The following is a 23,085-nucleotide window of genomic DNA, read 5'->3' on the forward strand; positions in this document are numbered from 1 at the left end:
AAATCACAAAATATGTTTGAAAACGATTTATTTAGCGACAATTACATCAAATATCTTAAGTTTTATGCATTAAGTTAAAACGTACGATACAACTGCAGATGGTGTTTAGTTACGCCACTCCGCATCGCATACGGCTGTCCCTTTGGCTCATCCATTCTTAACATAACTATAAAAGATAAAATCAATTGTCAGTTTAAGATATATATCTTTGCCCACGTTCGCAAAAACGTGCATTTATATATTTTTGATTCGTAGAATGAAGTCAGTATACATAACAGGCACGTAGCATCGTTTTTGAAAGTGGGGGGGGGGGGGGCAGACCCATCCAAAAAATCTTGGCAAGCAAAAAAAAAAAAAAATAAGAAAATTTAAAGTTTTCCAGAAATCTTCAAAATCATATTCCGTGGGGGGGGGGGGGGGGGAACTCAACTATACTTCCAAAAAATTTCTTCCCTACCAAATTTTTTTTCCCTCCAAATCTTGAAATTCCTAATCCGTGGGGGGGGGGGGGGGTTAGTAACTTCAATTTGACTATTCATTTTTTTATATGTTAATTTTAAAAAATTTGTTGCTGCGAGAAAAAGTGGCCCCCCCTGATGCTACGTGCCTGCATAAGCTCATTTCATAAATAATTATAGGAGTGTTAAACTTTAAATCGTAGTTCTCGTTAAAATACGATGACCAATTATATCTTAGACTAATGATGCAGCTCTGTAGTAATACATGTACATGTATAGCTATGTTAGGATTAATTATAACAGTTGATGATGTCTGACTCAAATTGATTTTGGTGCATGGAACTAAATGTTGATCGTCCTGAGTTTCTAGAGATGCCCTTGAGTCTGAAGAAGATGGCTGCAAAACTATATGTGCGATAGATTTTTTTCCAAAAAATTTAAAGGAGATACGACGTCTCAGATTTACTTAATAATGTTAAAGAGATGCAGAGTCAATTAAATATCGTTTATGAATAAATTCTCAAATTATGTATCTACTTATGTGTACATACCTTTTAAAAACAGTTTTGGGTAGAGAAAATGGTGTAGTTTTGGATATGCCAAAATATTTGCGATCAATTTTAGCTCACTTTAGGTGAGGGATTAGAAACTAGCTGGTGAACTTGCCGAAGACCGAATTTGTACATTTTGCTTTGAAAATGATATATAAAATGAGATTCTTTGAATTTTAATTACATTCCTTTGTATAATGATTACAGAAGAAACCGTTTTTGGAGAAAGCCAGATTTAATCAATTACTAGAAGGGTCAGATGCAGATGCAATAAACGCACTTATTTCAAATTATCCTCCACAGCTAGGTTCCAAAATGCTGATAATATTTCATCTTTTATTGTTCAGAAAGTAAATACAATTGTACACGATATTATTACCGTAAAATGAAAGTACGGGATATAAAATGACAGGTTCCAATGAAATCTTTATTGGCATATCATTTATTGATGTTAAATGTATTGTTGTCGATACGCAGATATATACTTCAAACTGTGTTGAAGTTTTTTTTTTAAAAATTCGATATCTTCGATTAATTTTAAAATGAAATGGAACTTGCATATATCTACGGCAATTTTCATGACAATGACCAAATTAGTTAATTTTTATCAAAAAGACAATGGAATGGGACTGGATAATCGATGTAACATTATGAACAACATTTTCGACACTACATGCAGTAGCATCAGTTCTCTTTTATTGTACAGAGAAATTTATGAAGATTCTCTTACAGAAATTTTCACCTGAAAATTGTGAGGAAATATATGGTGTACATAGCTGTATATACATGATATAGTAGAATTGTACGTACTGGTACTCCTTCTATGGTAAATGTGGGTAGATAAAGATTTGGAATCATAATTATTTTTTACTACATCTGGGAGTATATTTTAATTTAGTAATTTAAACATATTTTATTGAATAATACGAGTAGGATTGGACAACATGCATAACCTATGTATATCCTCTCCTTCTTATATAATAGGTCAAGTTACATAATAAGTATATAGGATATAGTATGTATAATATATAGGGAGTTCATTTGTACATGTATTTAAAATACAGTGCATATAAATTATCGGACAAAATCATTCTGTTTCAAAATTAATCAATTGAAGAAAAATCAATTTATTATTAATCAAGGAAGTTTATTCAACGAACACTGAAACAAAGACTACATAATAGACCATGCAGTGTCTACAAGAATGAATTTATACAAAAATATTCAATTCATCAAAACCATATTTTCATCAAGTTATTTTTTTATATAAAAACACACACGCCAAATGTAACGCATATATTTATAAATAGGGTTTTTTTGTTATCTAGATTTAATTTACAATCTTTTTTAAATGTTATTCTTTTATGTTGAGTATATGATATCAAAACGAGTGATCTTTTCATATACCCTGGTACATTAATATTGGGCATTTGCCAATGGTTTTAATTTTGTTTACAAGTCAATGTCAATAAATATTTTTAAAAATACTATTGTAGGTGTTATTGTTTTAATTAAAAGCCAAGTATTATTAATTAGTTTTTGACATGATTATCTAGTTATGATTTTAAAAAAAGAATAAATATTTTTTTTCCAATTCATATGATATGTTTTTCTATGAGCTACATATGTATGATTAAGATAAAAATCCAATACAAAAGCCTACTTGTAGACCTGTGTATCCCAAATACAGTTTTGTTTCAGTTGATGTATTCATAAGAAATCGTATTATTATCAATTAAAAACAAGTGAGATACCTTATATCGACATGAACGAAGCGCGTTGTTTCTATGTAAACATTGACCTAGAAAATATGCCTAGAAAAGGTAAACAGTGGAACTCTTTTGTGTGAGGTGATCACAAACAGTCTATGGACCAAAAGCCTTTTGGGGTGGAACTTGTGACAAAACTTAGAAAAGTTTCTACAAAAGTGTAACAAGAAGAATGATCACAAAAGGTATCTGTTTGAAAGTCTTTATAAAGTTAAAAGATAGAAGTTGTACTTTTATGTAAAGTCCCATATGACCTGATTTCTTCCCGATAACAAGTTTTCAGTCGTATGAGGACAGAGAATATATTTACGTCGATGTGACCTTCACATTGCCTGGGTAGATATAGCTAAAATATGATACAGGTGTATTGTCACCGACCTGAAAGGAAATGATATAGTTACATTGATGTTTTACTATTTCTCCTTTATTAAGTATGAATGTTGGATCTGCGGACTAATTAACATGATGAACAAGGAACTGTTTTTTATTTATGCTGTAGTCCCTATAATTTGATAATGTTTCAGTGAGACTATAAATAAAGTACATGCCATCTTTAAAAAGTACCAAATCAGACAGCACCATATTGTCAAATTTGGGCATAATTTGGAAATGGGCAGAAAACATATATATCAATTTTATCACCATTGTCTTTATCAGATTAAATATACTGTCCAGTGAACTGGTTATAGTGGTTATAAGTGGTTTTGGGAGGGGTGTGTAATTATTTTTCATTTTTGACCAGATACTGCATGTATAGATCAGCAATATACACCATAAAATTGCCACCAGTAATCATAATTTATATTTGTAACGCACTCTATAAACTTGAAAATTCAATGTGTTTCATTTGATTTTTCTATTGTAACAAATATCATGAACAATTTAAACTTACTTCATCCATTCTTGATTGGTTTAACAAATTCATGTCTTTAAGAAATTATGTGTTAACTGCACATATTGTATGCCTGAAATTGATTCTTATATATAATAAAGATTAAACATATTAATATATATAAGCTTTAACATAACATCTATATTTGAACAATGAGTTACGAATCAATACGTTGCGTATGTCCAAAATTTACAATTTGAAATAGAAGTAATATCATTGTACCCATATATGTAGTTATGAAAGGATTTTTTTTTCTCAGAGAAAATCTATTACTCTCTGGTTTGTTTTTTTTTTCTATTTGGCAATTGCAAAATTATCCAACTGATGATTTAATCAGATTTCCATATTAGATCAAGCTTATTTCTGGAGCTTTTGTAATACACAATAAAGTATTCAATTGAAATCTGAAATCTGAGATGGGAGTTTCTTACAATACCTGCAGGTTGCATAGAAATATATTTTGAAAGGTATATAGTCATGTGTATAGCCCTGTAGAATGAGATCTGTTTTTTTCTAGGCAGGCTTAATACCCAGTGAAAGACTTCCTTGAAAATTGAGAAGCTTTAAATCCAGGCAAAGTTTTCAGAAATTTAAATGTTTGAAATTAAGTGCACACAAACAAGATGAATCATTAAAAAAAGTCTATTCAGAAAGTCCAATTTGAGTGACTGCATGTTTTCTTGGAATGAAATATTGACTTTCACTGATTCCATGTAAGTAAACCATGTAAAGTACCATTTAGTAATAAATAAAACTTTGTTTTAAGGAACTTCCATAGTTAAAAGACATTTGATAAAGAATTTTATGGCCCACTTGCTACCAGACAAATGAATTTGGTGTTTTAGATTTAAATATAGTAGTTTGTCATTGAAAGCTAGGATTAAGAAGGACATATGGCATGTGTGAAAACAAAGTATTTGATGTGCATATACAAAAACTACTAAAATTCCTTATACACCTGAGTGGATTGATATACTGTGCAATGTATAATGTATGGGTGGATGTTTTATCTGGGAAAGAGGGGGTGTTTATAATATCATGACTAGTCCCTTGGCAATTGCGTCCCTGATTAAAATCTTTGGAGCAGTTATATTTCAAAGTAAATCTGTGCCGTATACCATTGACCAAAAATGCATGTATGATGCATATATCGCTTCATTATACCGGTACCAGCCAGGATTCAGATGCTGCATTTCCTACGAATTTTTTTGTGAATAAATGACTTGGCCAGGTTTAAGCTTTGTAAAGCAAGAAAAGGTTATTTATAATAAACAGGATTATGTTTTAAGAGAAGATCTCATTCCCAAGCATACATTACAAAGGCCCTTTTTTGAACAAAAGTACTTTCGTAGTACCATCCATGCTGTGATTGCTCGATTTCCAAACAACAAAACTGTTAAAAAAGCAGGTCTACTTCTTCAGAGAATACAAACCCTAAACCTATTAATAAATCAAATGACTGTTGGAGAATTTATTGATATTGCGATGCACTATACCAGCTGTCATGCTTCATGCAGAAACTGATTATGACTTTTAATATATCCAGATGTATAAACGGCTCAGTGGTTTAGGCAGGTCGCCTTTTTATGATACTGTGAGGAAATTACTCTGTTAACCCTCAGTCCTATCCAAATTTTGATGGAGAATGTACTGGTTAAAGTTTTTAAAAGCAGTTCAATTCTCCAAGATATTACTTAACCCTACATTTCACATGGATAACATCGATAACCTCTAGGATGCATTACACCAGTAAGTTCATAAGTTAATTTAACTATATAATTCTAACTGTTAATTAGAAGAACCATTTTAACAAGAGCTTGGACTTTGGGTAGTTGTGACAAACAGCAATGTGACGTAGCCCTGTCTATTTCATTGTCAGCCACTCAGCCATGGCTCTCTGAAATCAACATGATTTGCCTGGCTTTTGAGTTAAGACTATGCAATCGGTGCATATTTCGCTTGAAACAGCATCATTTTTAACTTGTTTTAATTGAAGCAAGAAATGAGAAGCTACCTTCTACTGAAAGTCCAAGGTCTTTTTAAAATGGTTCTATTTGGTCTTTCTTGACTATACTCCCTGTATGAGTGATGCATACTTTTTAAGCAAGATACCAACCATGCTTCAAATGTTGTTCAAATGATGCGTGATTTAATATTACACTATATTTACATTTTCCAGTGTCTTGCCTGTGATAACACTATGTATCAAATCCAATAAAGCCCGAAGGGCTTTATGGTAGATTTGATCACGCCCCAACCGAAATTATCACCTCATAATACTCAAAGAATAATTCCTTATTCTTTAAAAAGTTTTCATTGTTTTTCATTGATAATTTCGGTCAGGGCGTGATCAAATCCAATAAAGCACGAAGGGCTTTATGATAGATTTGATCACGCCCCAACCGAAATTATCAGCTCATGATATTCAAAGAATGATTCCTTATTACTTATACATGTATTTATATAATTTTAAGCCATCGTACGATTAAATATTTAAATATAAATAAGCAAACCCCTCTGGCGCCTCAATTTGGCGTCATTTGTATTATGGGTTATATAGTACAAAATCGATACGAAGTGCTATCACAGGCAAAGACACTCGAAAATGTAAATATAAGATATCAAACACCTTTTGTTTTGATATTATATTCCCAACAAACAGTTTAAACCAAACTCTAGAACTAAAACAATTATTCTGATGAAAGGAAAAAGAAATAAGATTCAGACAGTCAGTTGTAATTTTGGGGAATCAAAGGAATGTCATCACTTTGGCCGAAACTTGAGCTTTTAGGTTCTGTACATATGTGTTATCCTGTGTTATTTACTCCAGCAAAATGTAGACCAATGGACATTTTAAAATGTACCAGTATATTACACAATAATATATTCAATATTCAAACATGAGAATTGCTAAAGATAACTGTAACACACTTTCTGATATTAATTAAAGCACATAATTATCTACCGGTATTACCTTAATTAGTATGCAGGTTATTCACCTTACAAACCAAGAATAGTTTACTTATTTGTTTAAAACTTCCCAGTATTTCTTTGGTACACCTTTATATGTACACTAGTAATTAATTTAACATCTTTGATACAATAAAAGTAAGTTATGTATATATGAGATCTAGCCTTTGACAATAAATTGAATAATGCAGTGAATTTTGAAATTCAACGAACTCTATGATTTGTTCAGTTGAATAATTTTTTTTCTCTTATTTCTAACCCAGTGCATAAATAATATATTCATATGGGTTTTTTTTTTCATTTCATAAGCAAATTTGTCAACAACTGATCATTTTATCAAGGAAGTTTGTGCAAAAAAAATCTCCATAAAAGCTAATATTTGCATAAAAATTGATGTGCATGATAGGGTTTTATTTAAAAAAAATTGTATGAGGTGCCTGCTTAAAAAGTTCCTTATGACGTATTTGACCTATTAATGTAGTCAGGAGGAAATTTATAGCAAGAGATCAGTAGTCAGGCAAAAGTTACAGGTGATATAGATAAAGGAATAAGGATCAGGTCATCTTAATGTGTGTCAAGTTTTATTGTAATGAGATGACTGAATACATGCAGTCAAGACATATATGGCTTTAACACAATGACTGCTACAGCTTTGCAATCAAAACTTAAGGAAAGAAATCTGAAAAATGGGAAGGGGGTATGATTCAACATACATGTACATGTATTTTAAAAAAATGTTCAAATTGCATGCACATGTCAACAGCCACTTTTTTGGATTTTAGAAAATTGAATATGTTAGGAGAAGTACTCATTAATTTGATTTTTAAGATTGCCCCATTGTATTTAATACATATAAAAAGTATGTGTGTATATTTATATATAAACAACAGTATAAATGGGATAGAGAGTTAACTACAAATCTGAAAGCCCAGCTGGGGCTTTTATAAATTTTACATTACCAAAATTTTTTTAAACATATATTTTTTGGTCAAATATTGTGAGATTTGAAAATTCTAAAATGGTGAAAGTATTTTGATTTTTGTGTACTTTTATCCACATTAATATCAACAGGTGTCCACTTGGCAAAGAAAAAGCGAGTAAACCCATGTGAGTTGAATAAAAATTGCATGTCATCATGAATATGCAAGAGATTCTTTTAATCACATGTTTAATCCCATATAATATGTTTAAATCAATATTTCAATCATAGGTTTAGTTTGATTAGATAGCAAGATCATTGAAACAATTGTGTGAAATTCATCATAATATCATATGACATTGTAATATATAATCATTACACAAGTGGAATAGTCTAGGTTTTCTTTAAACATACTTACAACATGTGAATCTATATTTATAACAGTTCTCTTTTTACTATACTCAGAACTCATTTTATGTACAAATATACCAGCAGTTAAATTACCTGTTAATAAAATAGGATCATTTATAATTTCAGGAAAATCAGTAGTTTAAAAGAAAGAAGTCTATTGAGCCTGACATTTATCACATACTTACAGTTGACATATCCTGCGGGGCCCAGATCTCTATTTCACAAACAAACACAGGCGTATTAACTGAAGAACACATATTAGCCCAGTTAATCAATTGTACACACATTGTCCCTCCCTCAGACCCCCTCTCCTTAAAGTTGCGGAGGAGCAAAATTGTACAGGTTTTAGGAACGAATAAACACATTCCCTCTCTCTCAACAACCACAACATTTGTATTAATTAAGTTAGCTTTATTACAAAGTCTTCTGAATAAATGTACAAATTCGTGGAAAAAGCTTTTTCCAGGTAATGCAAGGTGAAGGCCATATAAGGCTTAATGTATTTTCCATAGCTATATTTAGCTGCATGAAAATTTACTTTTAATACTAGAACTGATTTTAAAGTTTATAGTTCAGATATGAATAAATGTCTGTTTAATACACACTGACCATGATTGTACATGCCAATTTGCAATAAAAATTGAAAATTGAATGTGTCAGGTTCTGTACCTGAGTGCAGGTGTACTCAGTGTTAAAGGAAATAATTGGAACACGCATTAGAGATATAAACATGGTCAACAGTATATTGTATTTTAATAAAAATATATTCATTAGGTGATATGTTTTAATTAATGTATTGTGTTTTATTAGTTTATCTCAAGAAAGTAAATCAAAATCACAATACATGTGTGGATCCAGGGGTCTGAGGGATAATTTATCATTTAGTTCAGGCAGAAGATTTTTTTTTTTTTTGGGGGGGGGGGGGGGATGGCTGTGTTTGATAATTTCACTATGTGAATTAAACAAGTTTAAAATCTCCAGGGATTGGGGGGGGGGGGGGGGGGGGCTACTTGACCCCCAAGTTAGAGTTTTTGTAGCAGGTCCTGTCTCTAAGTTATTATTTGTCCTTTCTTCACCAAACTTGCATGGATGATGCATCTGGACCTACATATGAACTTGAAAGACTTGGATGCTGAATCTGAGCCATGAATTTTAGATGCTGAAGGAGGTTAAGGAGCTGGTTAAAGTTTTTGGAGCAGATGCCCTCTGATGATTATATCTTAGTTATTACTGGTCCTAACTTCACCAAACTTACCTTGACGGTGTGTCTTATGATACAAATGCACTTGACAGGCTTGAATGCTGAATTTGAGCCATGCGTTTTGGATGCTGGATGAGGTTAAGGTCTTGAGCTGGTTAAAATGTTTGGAGCAGGTGCACTCTGATGATTATATCTTAGTTATTACTGGTCCTATCTTCACCAAACTTGCATTGATTGTGCGTCTAGTGAATCTGATGCACCCCACAAGCAAGGATGCTGAATCAGAGCCAAAGGTTTCAGATGCTGGAGGAGGTTTAGTTTTTTGGAACAGATCACATGGCTAATAGCAAGCGGAGCGAGCTTTTTCGGCAAGCGTGTGTGAATTGAAAAATTTGGACTAGTTCACATTCATTCAACAGATTTTTTTGGCCTCAGTTACTCAGACCAGTAATGCCATGTTTTTATCGGACCAGCAGTTCCCTGTAAATATGGTTTTCCATTTTATGCTCTCACGAGAACAACCAAGATAAAAATAATTAAAGACTATATGTATTTGTACATAAATTGTATCGGACCAGCAATTCACTGTAAATATGGTTTCCCATTTTATGCTCTCACGAAAACAAGCAAGATAAAAATATTTAAAGACTACATGTATTTATACATAAATTGTAAACAATGTACACAGATCCATTACATAAGATTAAAGGAGTTATCACCCTTTATCATCAATACAATCGAGTGACATCGATATCACAATGGTTTTCTTGCACATAGATCCATCAGAAATTTTCATGTCAGGGTGCAAAACACAGTTTTATATGTAATGTTATAAAGACGTTTTTAGATGAGGGACAAGCAAAACTGACCTGTATAAAACTAAATTGTAAAAACATGGTATATATCAATAGAAAGATAAAACTGTGAATTTTGTAAATATTTAACAATAATGCACATGTAACTTAATGCTATAATATATTTGGCACTCAAAACATGTGGAAAAGAGACAAAAAAATGCCTCTAATTGCAGTACACCCATGCATTTTAGGCTCCCCCTAGCTAACAGCAGAATGCATATAAATCGGCCGTTTTAATTTCTATGCATTTTCAAGAGCAAGTCCTTAGACATCGTTTTATAGTATTTTCAGGGTACTTTCGCCAGCTTTGTAAAGAGCTATTTTCCCCGCTAAAAAATTCTTGAAATTCTGCATTGGTAAAATCTGGATGTTTTGGGAGTTACCTCCCTTTGTTTAAGAGTCTCACTATATTATTTTTTAAAAATTTTCTACATACTTTTTTCATGTACACGAAAGATAAACTTCTATATTATGCAGTTGAGGATGAAAAAAATTAATTTTCATGTATACCACATAAAAATAGCAGGAAAATCCCTACCCATCATGCTTTTTCCCAGAGAAAAAACCCCTGATTTTATAAGAAACTGTGTTTAGCTACCTCAGTAAATTTTGACCCACAATGCAATTCCAAGCATTGCAAATGGAGTTCTCACATTCTTGCCAGAATCAAAGTAAAACTTTTGAGAACCAGACTAAATGTGTAATTGCAAGAATGTCATGCTTTTTAGGTCAATAAAACAGTCTGCTATGCATAGTTTTAATTATCAGGGGAGTTTTTAAAAAGCCAGACGACACAAAACTGATGTGACCTCTGACCTCACAATCATGGTTAAATAAGGGGAAATAACTCTAAATGTAATAACTGTAAGTTGAATAACCAAAGTCTGAAATCCTTTCAAAATCATGATCCTGAAAAAGCTAACGAATGAGAACATTTCTTCAGAGACATGAAACAATTGTAACTTGCAATCATTTAAATGTTCACATTAAAGAAATATTAAGAGGATTAGGGTGATTTCCACATATATCGGGTAATTTGCTGACCCTTAATTTTAAAGGGGGGGGGGGGGGGGGTATACAACACTTTAAAACCTTATATGCCAAGGTGAACTGATGTTACAATAACTTTTAAAAAGGAAAAAACTCTGAATTGAACATTATGTTTATATAATATTCAACAATATGTTATCGAAATTAAATCAACTAGTTCTACAATCATAAATCAATGAAAACTCGAAGTATCACTTATATACTGTAGTGTTAAAATTATGGATAATAAACAGAAGATATATTGAATTTAATTTGTATTCAAATTCATTTACTTCTTTTGCATCTTTTTGTAAAATACTATTAATTTCATAATTAATTTTTTATAATGATACATATATACATATTAAATCATAGGCTGCACTCGCCACAATTGACTCACCGTAAAACATATTAAATAATAGTTCTATTTCAAACTTGCATGGTTGATTAATCGATAATATTCATAAATGAATCACAGATGTAGCTTCAGATACGGAGCCTGATCTCCATCAGCAAGGATGCTAAAAACAGAACTCCTGCCTTACTCAAATTTGCTTGATAAATGTTTTGTTGTTAACTGATATATAACAATATCATATTGTTTCATTTATATTACAGTACATGTATTATATTGTATCATATGATATATTCTATATAACAACAGTATTATATTTGCCAGCAATAGTTATACAACTGGTAATAATCATTATCAGGACTCAAGTCAACATTTAGGCATGTCTTAGTGTTGAACCCACTCGGATGAGTAAAGGTTTGGTCTGGTCTACATGCATTGGTCTAGTTTATTTTGTGTCAAGGTAGCCCGCCTGGTCATGTAAAAAAATCACGACTTTCAACTTTATAACACAGAGATATTTTTAAGGATTTCTTTCAATATAAAATATAAATAAGTGATCATGTTCACTGTATGTTTGTGTCCCTATCCACATCAACTCTGATTAATGTACCGTAGCATTCTACAGAATCTTGTTCACCAGTCTGAGGAAAAATTATTGAAGGAGTGAAAGAAAGTAAAACAATTTATTTTAAACACTTGTTTTATTAACCGGGTTTTCCAACGGAAAAATCCGGTTATTAAAATGGTGAAAATGGCAGGCAGGCGGGCGGGCGGGTGGGTGGGCGGGCATCTGCCAAAAGGGTATACTCTAATTGTACAGATAATTCCTCCTACAGTTCTCAAGATAGGAAGTTGTACTTTTGCAGATCAATTGAATATATATCAGAGGTGTGCATATTGCTAGGATTTTGATTTCTAATAATTTTTGAAAAAAATACCAGCTCTTGAACTTAGTCATTTGTATGAAAAATATTGCATATATATAGGGTGCCCTCATTGTACGGATAACTCCTCCTACAGTTCTCAAGATAAGAACTTGTACTTTTGCAGATCAATTGTACATATATCAGAGGTGTGCACATTGCTAGGTTTTTGATTTCCGATAATTTATGGAAAAAAACCCAGCTTTTGAACTTAGTCATTTTTTGGCAAAATATTGTATATCGGGTACCCTTTAGATTTCTGATAATTTATGGAAAAACCCAGCTTTTGAACTTCGTCATTTTTTGGCAAAATATTGCATATAGGGTACCCTCATTGTACGGATAAATCCTCCTACAGTTTTCAAGATAGGAAGTTGTTCTTTTGCAGATCAATTGAACATATATCAGAGGTGTGCATATTGCTAGGAATTTGATTTCTAATAATTTTTGAAAAAAATACTAGCTTTTGAACTTAGTCATTTTTTGGCAAAATATTGCATATAGGGTACTCCATTTCACTGGATACGTAATGGATTATGGATACAGTTCACATAAATGAAAACCCGGTTTGCTGTCACATTGACAGCTTTTCACTTGATATAAATACCTACAAGTGTTTACAATTTTTGAGACATAAGTTTATAATACTGACGCATCACTGTTCTTTGTCGATATCGCCAACATTATACAATTGGTCCTTGATCTTCTCATCAATTGTTGCGTAGAACCAGATTCATGCTTTTGTTTTTTATACACGTGTGCTTTGTTAAAGAAATTATTTTTTTTCTTGAATTTCTAAAAAAAAATTTTTAGATTATCAAATATCTCGTGCATTGTACACACCTGTGTATATTTGGTGAAAACATCAGAGAAATACGCACCGGGAAATTGACAATTCAAGGATGTATATTTTTCAACTTGCGGAAAAGTGCATTTACCAGTAATTATGATTGTGAATCAAAAGCAACAGCAGAACAATGAATTGATAATTAATCAAAAACTTTTTAATAAATAAGAAGTAAACATTTTCAATAAATATGATCAAATTGAACAAGATTAAAAAATCACAAAATGTGTAGGCCTATGAAACAAACGCATAAGAAGCAGAAAAAATTATGTAATTTCAATCATAACTATTTGTAAATCTTCCTTAGCCTGTTTTGCATGCTTCACTGGAGTTTGAAAAATGAAAATATGCATACTGCAGAGAAAGTCAACAGGTGATTGATTATTTAATAGGACATATTAAACTGTTAAGAACAATTTCTTGGTTGATGTAAGGAACACAGGTGGATAATTCTGATGGATTACTGAATTATGAAATATTTTCAAAGCCAAAAGTTAAGTATAAGTTATAAACCAACAAAATCCACATTTCACACAAATTAAGCGGTACATAGAAACATTCTCTGAAAAAAAGGGGTTGTTTTTGGCTAAATAGAAGACATTTGCTCTTTTCAAGGTTAATATTGAGCCCTGATTATGTTATTGTATATGATATGATTCAAATTTTTACATCACCTGAGCCACGTACAGGCTGAGTCGAGAGTTTTTCTGATCAAAATTTTTCTGTTGTGAGTTGTTGGTGTACTTGTCATTCATAGTTTTATTTTCTCCAAAACCACTGGGCTAATTTCAACCAAACTTAGCACAAAGCATTTTTTGGGTAAGGTAATTCAATTTTATGCAAGTGAAGGGCCAGACCCTCTTTAAAAAGGAAATAATTTAAAATTTTCAAAAATCTTCTTCTCACAAACCATTTGGTTAGAAAAGTTAGAACTTGTGTGGAAGCATCTTCAGGTAGTGTGAATTCATATTTGTTCAAATCATGATCCCAGGGGGAAGGATTGGTGTCGCAATTGGGGTAAGATTTTTACATAGGAATATAAAGAGAAAAATCTTATGAAAACATTTCAAAATCCATTTGGCCAGAAAAACTTTAAGGTGGAATAACACATCATCACAAAATGGCTGACTGCTGATTGAAACAACATTTCGTTTTATTAAAAGGATTTTATGGACTGAAACATGTAACTTACTCAATAGCCAAGTTGATAAAGTGTCAGACTTGTGATCCGTACATCCCGAGTTCGAATACCGCCGGAGCTTTTGTTGTTACTTACTGGAATAATTATTTTAGATATTCATTTTTTATCCCCTAACTGCAAATTTTTCGCTTATTTGACATTTGTAGTTTATTTATCATTATATCTTTCATTATCATAAAGTTTCCTGTTAATTTGAGTGAATTTATCCAGGTGTGTTATTCCACCTTAACTTGTTTGAAAGCATCCTAAGGAAGTTTAGATTCTAGCTGCAGGTCTGTAGCTCCTGGTCTGAAAAATTTGATTGGACGACCTGGGAGCTATAGTGCCACCCATTAAAAAATATGTACATTTATTGCACACAAAAACAAGCGCTGCTTTTGGGCTGATTAATCTTATTTGTATGCAAATTCTATGAAAACAATTAGTACATTTACCACTAAATTCTTCGTGCAATTTACTACTGATATCGTCTCTTTACTTGACTCTGATAGCCTTTAAAACACCATCACCAGACCCGTAAATTGAGGTGGTGCAGTTTGTTCACATGTAAAATGGTGACCCTCGACATTGATGTAAATTTAACATACTTTATTTTTGGAGGTTAGTTGCATGTTCCGGAGAAATTCTGAGGCAATAAGTGACGATATCAGTGGTAAATTGAAATCAGCGTCTGGACGTGGTTAAGGTTTTTGATGCAGGTCCTGTATCTAAGTTATTACTTGTCCTGTTTTCACCAAGCTTGCATGGATGATGCATCTCTACCTACCTATGGACTTAAAAGACTTGGATGCTGAATCTGGGCCATGAATTTGAGATGCTGGAGGAGATTAGGGTTTTGGGGGCATGTTAAAGTTTATTGAACAGGTGCCCTCTGATGATTATATATATCTTGGTTATTACTGGTCCTAACCTCGCCAAGGCTTGAATGCTGAATCTAATAAACAATAGGTTTCGGATGCTGGAGGAGGTTAAGGTTTTTAGAGCTGGTTAAAAATTTTAAAGCAGGTGCCCTCTGATGATTATATTGATATCTTAGTTACTACTGGTCTTAACTTCACCAAAATTGCATGGATGATGCGTCCTATTATACTAATGCACCTGACAAGCTTGAGTGCTGAATCTGAGCCTTTGGTTTCGGATGCTGGATGAGGTTTAGTTTTTTGGAACAGGTCACATGTTTAATAGATCATAGTATTATTTCAAACTTCATGGTTGATTTAACTATAATATGAATGAATCACAGAGTTATCTTCAGATGCAGAGACTGATCTCCATTACCAAAGATGCTTAAAAAAACTACCTCACTTAAACTTGCTTGATAGATGTGTTTGTTGTTAAATGATATAACATTATTCCTATGATATATTATTGTATGATATAAATACTCTTTTGTTTTATGTTATATGGTATTGTAATATTTGATATTGAAGCATATGATATGAAATTGTATAATATTGTATCATATTTTATGTATTATGATATTGGATTATGTGATCAAAAACAATAATGTTTAACATGATACAATAATGTGTTATATTATATGATACAACGTCATATCTTGATACAATGTCATATCAAATGTTAAAATATCATATTGTATCATTAGATATTACACTATTATATTGTATCATATGATAATATATTGTATAGTAGGATGCAGCACATGTATCATATTTTGTAATATTGTATTGATAAACATTGTATCTTACAATCCTTTATGAAATGAACATATTATATACAATATTGTCTCAAAACAGTATGCATGAATCCATTGGCAAGATCATTAACTAGGATTTTCATATAATTTGATAAAGGTGATGTTCCATTAAGGGGATGCCTCGTCTCGGTGAGCTTTGTAATCTGTGATTACCTAAGTATACCACAATGCATTGGCTCTAGTTTTCTGTGACCCTGATGGAGAATCTATACAGTAATTGTGGATATGGCGTACTCTAAAACATGGTCTAGCCTCAAAATTGACATGGCCTCACTTTTGGCCTTGTCCCAAACTTGTTTAATTCAGTCTTAGTATGAACGTACTCAATATAAAAAGACCTTTTCCATAACACTACACATGCATTCTATATACAATTGTACACTTATATTAATAGCATTTTGCTGGAAGTTATCAGCATTATCACAGTTATCAAATGACATTATACTTAACTACTTGAGAATTAAGAAAACAGACTAGATCATAATCTTATAGAATAAATTACTACATGTAATTAAAATGATAAAAATTTTGAAGGGGCCAATTTTTGAGGCCAAGCCAAATTTTAGACCAAAAATGAGGCCATGCCAGGCCAGGTCAAATTTTAGAGTATGCCTTTTGGATATATAAAAACATACAAGGAAAAACTATCAGATGAAATCTTATCTGATAAATGCATCTACCTGCACAACTGTTATTATGACTGTCCCGTAGAGCTTGTAAAAACATATTGTCATTTCAGAAGACTATTAAATGAATAACAACTTAGTATTTTGATAATCAAGAAAATGAGAATGCTTAGCTTTTATTTTGAAATTATCAGTTTCAGTGATTATACCTGGTAGGGGGGAGTAAGCTGTTAATTTAAATATAATAAAACACCCTGTGGTAAATAAATTTTGATTGATGATAAAAGTTTGATTTTTCAATTTCAGTGCACTCAATGAGGCAGCAAGATGAATGATTTCTTCACTGACTCTTCACTAACCTTAAATGGCTTGTTTAAGCCTGAAACGGTACGAAAGTTTGGGAGGGAACTTTTGCCATCTTTCTCTGAGGTAATGAGACCCATGGAAAAACCCTTCCCTTTCACCAGGCCAGAATCCCCGTGTTCTCCCCTGGATCTTCACATGAGTCCAAAACGGAATCCACCAGATGATTCAATAACTCCTGAACCAGCTCAGAAAAAGCAAACTCATTCTGACGACCAGGGTCATCAAACCTGTAGTGACCAAAATTCAATGAAGAATTCAAAAGGAGATCAAGACGGAATGGATCGTTTTTCTCTGACACCTCAGCAGTTGGAGGAGAGGGCTCAAGAGTTTCTTAGATTCTCTGAGTTTGGATCAAAGAGGAAACTATCTCATATACCTGTTTATTTGCCGGAGCAAATGGAGATGGATGTGAGTGTGTCTGAGAGAATGATGGGAAATTCAGATAGAATGCTAGGAAATGTGTCTGATAGAGAGGTTTTGCAGGGTTATTATAAAGAAATGCTGATACAGAAAGACAACGAACCCCAATGCAAGCAGGCCAGAGTAGCAGCTCTGTCTAATTCTACTACGGCAGGCCAACTAGTGGAAGAAGAAACTCGCAAACCAGAATCATGTGAGTTCAGATAATGATAATTAATGCAATTATACTTGTATATTATCATCATGAAATAATTGTAACTATTCACACAGGACTTTTCCACATAATCAGATTAAAAAACTTGGTCATATTTGGTTTAGGAATTCTTTTATGCTTGACATTAGGTTTGCATTTTCCGCTTAATTAATTATGCTGAAAGTTCACAATAATGATGATTTACTGTATACAGTAAAACATGCTTATAACAAAGTGCCAGGGACAGATGATTTGACTTCATTATAAACATAATTCGTTATATCTGTCAAGTTTACAACATGCAATAAAGTCACGGGGAATGAAAATCACTTCACTGAAAGCATCAATTAATTATAAGTGTGTTCACTGTAACCATGTTTTACTGTATACCTATCACCCAAGATTTGTTAAACAAAAAGATAATAGGTATCATAACTATCATTAGATGAAAACAACTTTCAGATAAAAAGACTGATGTGTAATTTGATTCATATGTTTTAGACTCTCCCACCTCCTCTCCATCAGAGAATGGTGCCCCTGACAGTCCTACCTCAAAACATACAAGCAGCCCACCATCAAATAGTGAGGTCAGCAACTCGCAGCCCAGCAGCCCACAGCCCAACACCCAGGTAGGGCCCGAGCAGGGATCTTACCCCTGCTCACACTGTGATAAGAGTTTTGCCTACATGGGAAATCTCAAACGACATATCAAAATGCATCATGGGGAATACAGACCATTCAAATGCAGTTTATGTGTGAAACGTTTCTGGGGCAACGACAGTTTAGAGCAGCATGTTAAACGGGTCCATTCCCGATTTCGTCCATACGAATGTGCCCACTGTGATAAGAAATACTCAGTTTGCTATGATCTCCAGAAGCACGTGAGAAGTGTTCACGGGAAAGATATTGACTGGAACATGGAGGTTCCGGGTGTTCACTCAGATGGAACGGGAACCAATCCGGGCCTCGGAATTCACAAAGTGACGGGAATCAAGACGCAAGCTCTCAGTCAACTGAACCATAAGTGCAAATTCTGTGGGCGCGGCTTCGCAACTTTCAATGGGCTCGGAGTTCATTTAAAAATGCACTTCAGGTGCCGAGTGTGCCTCAAGGGGTTCAACACGGAATCTTCCTTGCGAATCCATTTGCAGAAAGCGCATGACATTACAGGGGAGCAAGAATATGTGCTATGATGTGCCTTAAAATATTTTTCGCTGTAGCAAGATATTATGGCTGCTGCATGGGCTTTGATAATCACATGGTTTATAGTCCCATATTGTATAACCTAATTGTCTTCCAGAAGAGAGAATTCCATTTGTTATGTCTTGTGTACACTTTTTTGGCATTATATGTACTATGATAACATTCCTTGAGTTTTTCCATATTGTTCATGCAGTGTTTGTTTATGTATTTATTTTAAAAATCTTGAATCTGTTAAGTTTAGTAATTGTTTGTTTGACAAGTTTGATTTTTTTGTTACCAGTTTTAAAGATATTGAGTGGTAAAATGCATGTATTTTTAAAGTTATACATTTCTTTTTTTGTAAGTGCTTTTGTATTTTAATGTTTCCATTGTTCAAAGTGCTTATGTTCCAGTATTCATAAGATGCATTTCACCTGTGACAATTAGTTTAATTAATGCAATATAAGAGATATTCCAACTCAAGAGAAGAGTAATTGGGTATACATGTACACATATATATATTCAGGGATCTTACTCAAATTGTCAAGAATACTTTATCATTGGTAATTCAGAAAGAAAAGAGTATCCCAAACTCAGAATTGAAAAAAAAACCATTGATATTGAAAAAACTTAAAACTAGTGATAAGTATAAAAATGTACTTTATATTCTGATCGCATTCTTAAGTTGAATTTTGCACATGTTTGCATGTGTGTAAAATATTCCATTCCATCAGCGAAAACAGACATGCTAGATGATAAGGGTGATGTCAAATGATTTATTTAACATTTCTTTTATTTTGGTTTTGTCCGAAATTTAAGATAGTGCATTGCCATACGTGTATATACTTTTGTATATATTTTCAATGAAACATTCCTGAAGTATATTTAGATATATTTTATTATAAAATTGCCAGTTGATGTGCCATATGATATATTATAGTGTTGACACTTGTGAATTGACATATTTACCCATGGGTTATTTCCATGATTGTTTCCGGTATAGAGGCTCAAAACAAAAGCATAACTTTGTTACACAAAATTGTTACAATGTGCTTGATAAAGTTATTCAGCATGTATTTGTGTATGTTTGGTTGTTCATATGAATTCTTTGCAATGGATGGAGTTATTTGATTAATCCTTAATACCAGTCAATGATGGCCGATCCTCCAATTCATTTGTATTTTCCTTTACAACAAAGATTGGAAAATGATAAAAGTTCATAAAATGCCAGATGATACCATACTTAAGTGTTATTGATTTGATTTTTTATTCAGAGTGTTGACTACATCTTTAACAACACTTTGAAATTTTTGGGGCTGAGGACTGGCAAGCCTTAATGGCATTCAGAATAAATTATTGAATATAGTATGTTACTACATTTAATATAATGTACTTTAAATGGTGGATATTAAAAAAGGGGTAAAAGTTTGCAAAATTCATGTTATAAAATGTAATTGCTTTAAAAGAAATTTAGGAAATAATAACACCAACTTTTTTAAATTGATATTTGGTTATTGTCTGCATGCATGTAAAATTCCTCTTTTGTATTTGATCCAATCTAGACTTCTTTTTTGTTCATTTTCTGCGTGTCTTCATTTCCTTTGGTTTGCCATAAAGGTCAAAGTTGGAGACTTATGCAATAAGGTCATGATCATTTATATCCAATTTAGTGTGCTTTATTCAGAGAATGGTTGTTTTTTTTTTTTTACATCGGCTTTACATCATTAAGTGGTATTATGCAATGCAAATTTGGCTTTGTATTAAGTTTAATTATGATTCCCCACTGTATGTAAACAAACTTTGGCCCATTCTTAATTGATGTTGTTTAATTTTATTTCCTTGCTAAAATTCGATGTTGCACAATTTATGAACCATAGAGCTTGCATACATTATTTGGTTGATGTGATATTTCTAAACTTGTAATATTTTTATGACATTAAGGGAGTTGAAACTTGAAGGTTGTTTTATTAACATGTACATAGTGATTTTTTCCCCTTGTTTATCATTACATGCTTGCAAAACTAAATTATGATATTGTACATCTGTATGTCAAAACAGTTCTGATATTAATTTTAATGCTGTTAACTTTTTAAATTTTTAAAGCAGATTTTTTTTAATTGTGTCTTGTGAGCTCACTCTGTTTAAGATTAAAGCCAATTTGGCGGCACTTGAATGTACTATAATTTATTCATATATATTTATTTTAATTTTTTTATCTGCTTAATATTAAAAAATAACACGTTATCATTTATTTGTAACAAAAATCAGTTAACGTAACCGGATAACTCAGTGAGCTTGTTGAGGAAAATCAGGTTTACATGTAACAATAGTTAAAAGAGGTGCTATATTATCATTTTTAAGCTGGATTTTGAAAATGTGCAAGTATGAGTATATTTAGTTATAATTGAAATTCTATAAACCCAGAAATTATGATATGAATGTTGTATGGTTAACTCAGATAATTTGACCTTCTTATGGACAGGTGTTGACCCCTTTTGAAGTATTTACATGGTAGTTTGTCTTCAAGATAAAGATACAGGTATATTTACTAGTAATGTTCTGTTAATTGATTTTGAAGTAAATTTTCAAAAATTGAAGTAATTATAAATTGACCATCCAATCCTATCTCAGTCAGTTTTTTATTCTATAATACAACTATCTTATAGGATTTACAATTTAAATAAACAACAATTACCTATTAATACTTTAATAACAATCACTTAATTGTAATGAAATGTATTCATATTGATTTTTTTCAAACACAGCAATCCAAGTTTATTTGCAAACTACAGATATGTAAGCTAGAAAGAAACTTGCTGGACAGTCTATAAATATGTAGTTCCTTATTTTCACTGTTACGACATATTTTTATAATTCATTTCTAATGCTTTGTTACTAAAACTGGCAGAGTTTTAATACTGCAGTTTTCTTTTAGACATGTCTGTTTTGTTTAATAGGGCATTATATTGATGTTTACTTGTGTAGTTGTTTTTCAAGCATTTATTTAAACTAATAATTAATGTGTTTGATTTGGCTTGGATCGCCTCACATGTGAAAGCTCATATTGCTTAATTTTTTTAAAATTAGATATTCTCTGTGTGTTTTATTTTTCTTCAGATATTTAAATGAATATTCATGAGTTTGAAGTTTCTGTGTGAAATGTTGAATTTTTTTTTTAGGGAAAATACCTGTCAGTGATAGCTGGACTATATTTTGGTAATTTTTGTGGCAATAAATTTACATTTACATGAATGTTCAGGCCAGGCTGTGAAAGGGTTTTCATTTCATTCCAAAAATAAATTCTGTCCTTCCCTTTGGGCATATTTACTATGAAATGAGAATGATTGTATATAGATACAAAATGCACTTAGCAGTATATATTCATTTCATTGATCACAGAACACTTTCTACATCAATTTTCTTTCCTAAAATTGAGTTTAAAACTTATCTACATTTTACATAGCTATATATATATATATATATATTCTTTTTGAAGAAAAAAACAACTTTTGCATGCTTAAGCCATCAGTCAAACTGATAACAGTAGTTGGTTTTAATTGAAACATATCCAGACTATCAAAAATTTCAGTCAAATGGGGAAAATGCACAAACAACATTTTATTTCAGGCAATAGAAGAATGTAAAACATTCAGGATTATCAAGTGTATATTAATGTTCTTGAAATTATTGAGGATTTTTGAAACAGAATACAAATATTGCTATCTGAATTCAGTGTGAATAATAAAATGGATATAAGATTCTGTTTGATTTGGGTTTTTATTTTTTAGTAAAGCATAGTTTTTTCAACAGTTATGATTTATAACAGCAGCTGTGAGTGACAGGTGGTTTTATTTTCCTCCTGGGAGTAAGGAGGGAAATATTAAATCGTGGGATGCAATGGCTGCTTCATAGTGCTGCTTTGTAGATTGGAAGATAGAAAAACACCATAAATAAAATTCAGATGTTATTAAGGTAAAAGCACACACAGTTTCACAAGAGACTTTATCTAATTTCTATAGTAAACATATTGAAATTTGGGTTTAAATCTCTCTCTCTCTCTCTCTCTCTCTCTCTCTCTCTCTCTCTCTCTCTTCCTTCTATCCGTCTCACAAGGGGTTCAAAGATAGTTGTAGGATTAAATTCCAAATATATAAACAGTTGTTGATTCAGGTAACTCCGATGAAAGTTGAAAAAACGA

At 32.1% G+C, this 23,085-nt stretch overlaps 1 protein-coding gene across 3 annotated transcripts; it reads left to right on the plus strand.

Moving 5' to 3' along the window:
- The first annotated feature begins 593 nt into the window (after positions 1-593).
- Positions 594-22,648, plus strand: LOC128176233 (zinc finger protein 235-like). Of its 3 annotated transcripts, XM_052842409.1 has the most exons (4): positions 594-2,963; positions 7,712-7,747; positions 17,033-17,705; positions 18,207-22,648. In XM_052842409.1, the coding sequence occupies exons 3-4, from the start codon at positions 17,054-17,056 to the stop codon at positions 18,896-18,898; spliced, it is 1,344 nt and encodes a 447-aa protein (XP_052698369.1). In that variant the 5' UTR covers positions 594-2,963; positions 7,712-7,747; positions 17,033-17,053; the 3' UTR covers positions 18,899-22,648. The 3 variants fall into 3 exon arrangements, with proteins under 3 accessions (XP_052698369.1, XP_052698367.1, XP_052698368.1); XM_052842407.1 differs by lacking the exon at positions 7,712-7,747 and having other exon boundaries at positions 595-2,963; XM_052842408.1 differs by lacking the exons at positions 594-2,963; positions 7,712-7,747 and adding an exon at positions 2,974-4,383.
- The last annotated feature ends 437 nt before the right edge of the window (positions 22,649-23,085 follow it).

The sequence above is a fragment of the Crassostrea angulata genome, chromosome 3 (genome assembly GCF_025612915.1).
Source record: "Crassostrea angulata isolate pt1a10 chromosome 3, ASM2561291v2, whole genome shotgun sequence".
NCBI classification, from domain to species: domain Eukaryota; kingdom Metazoa; phylum Mollusca; class Bivalvia; order Ostreida; family Ostreidae; genus Magallana; species Magallana angulata.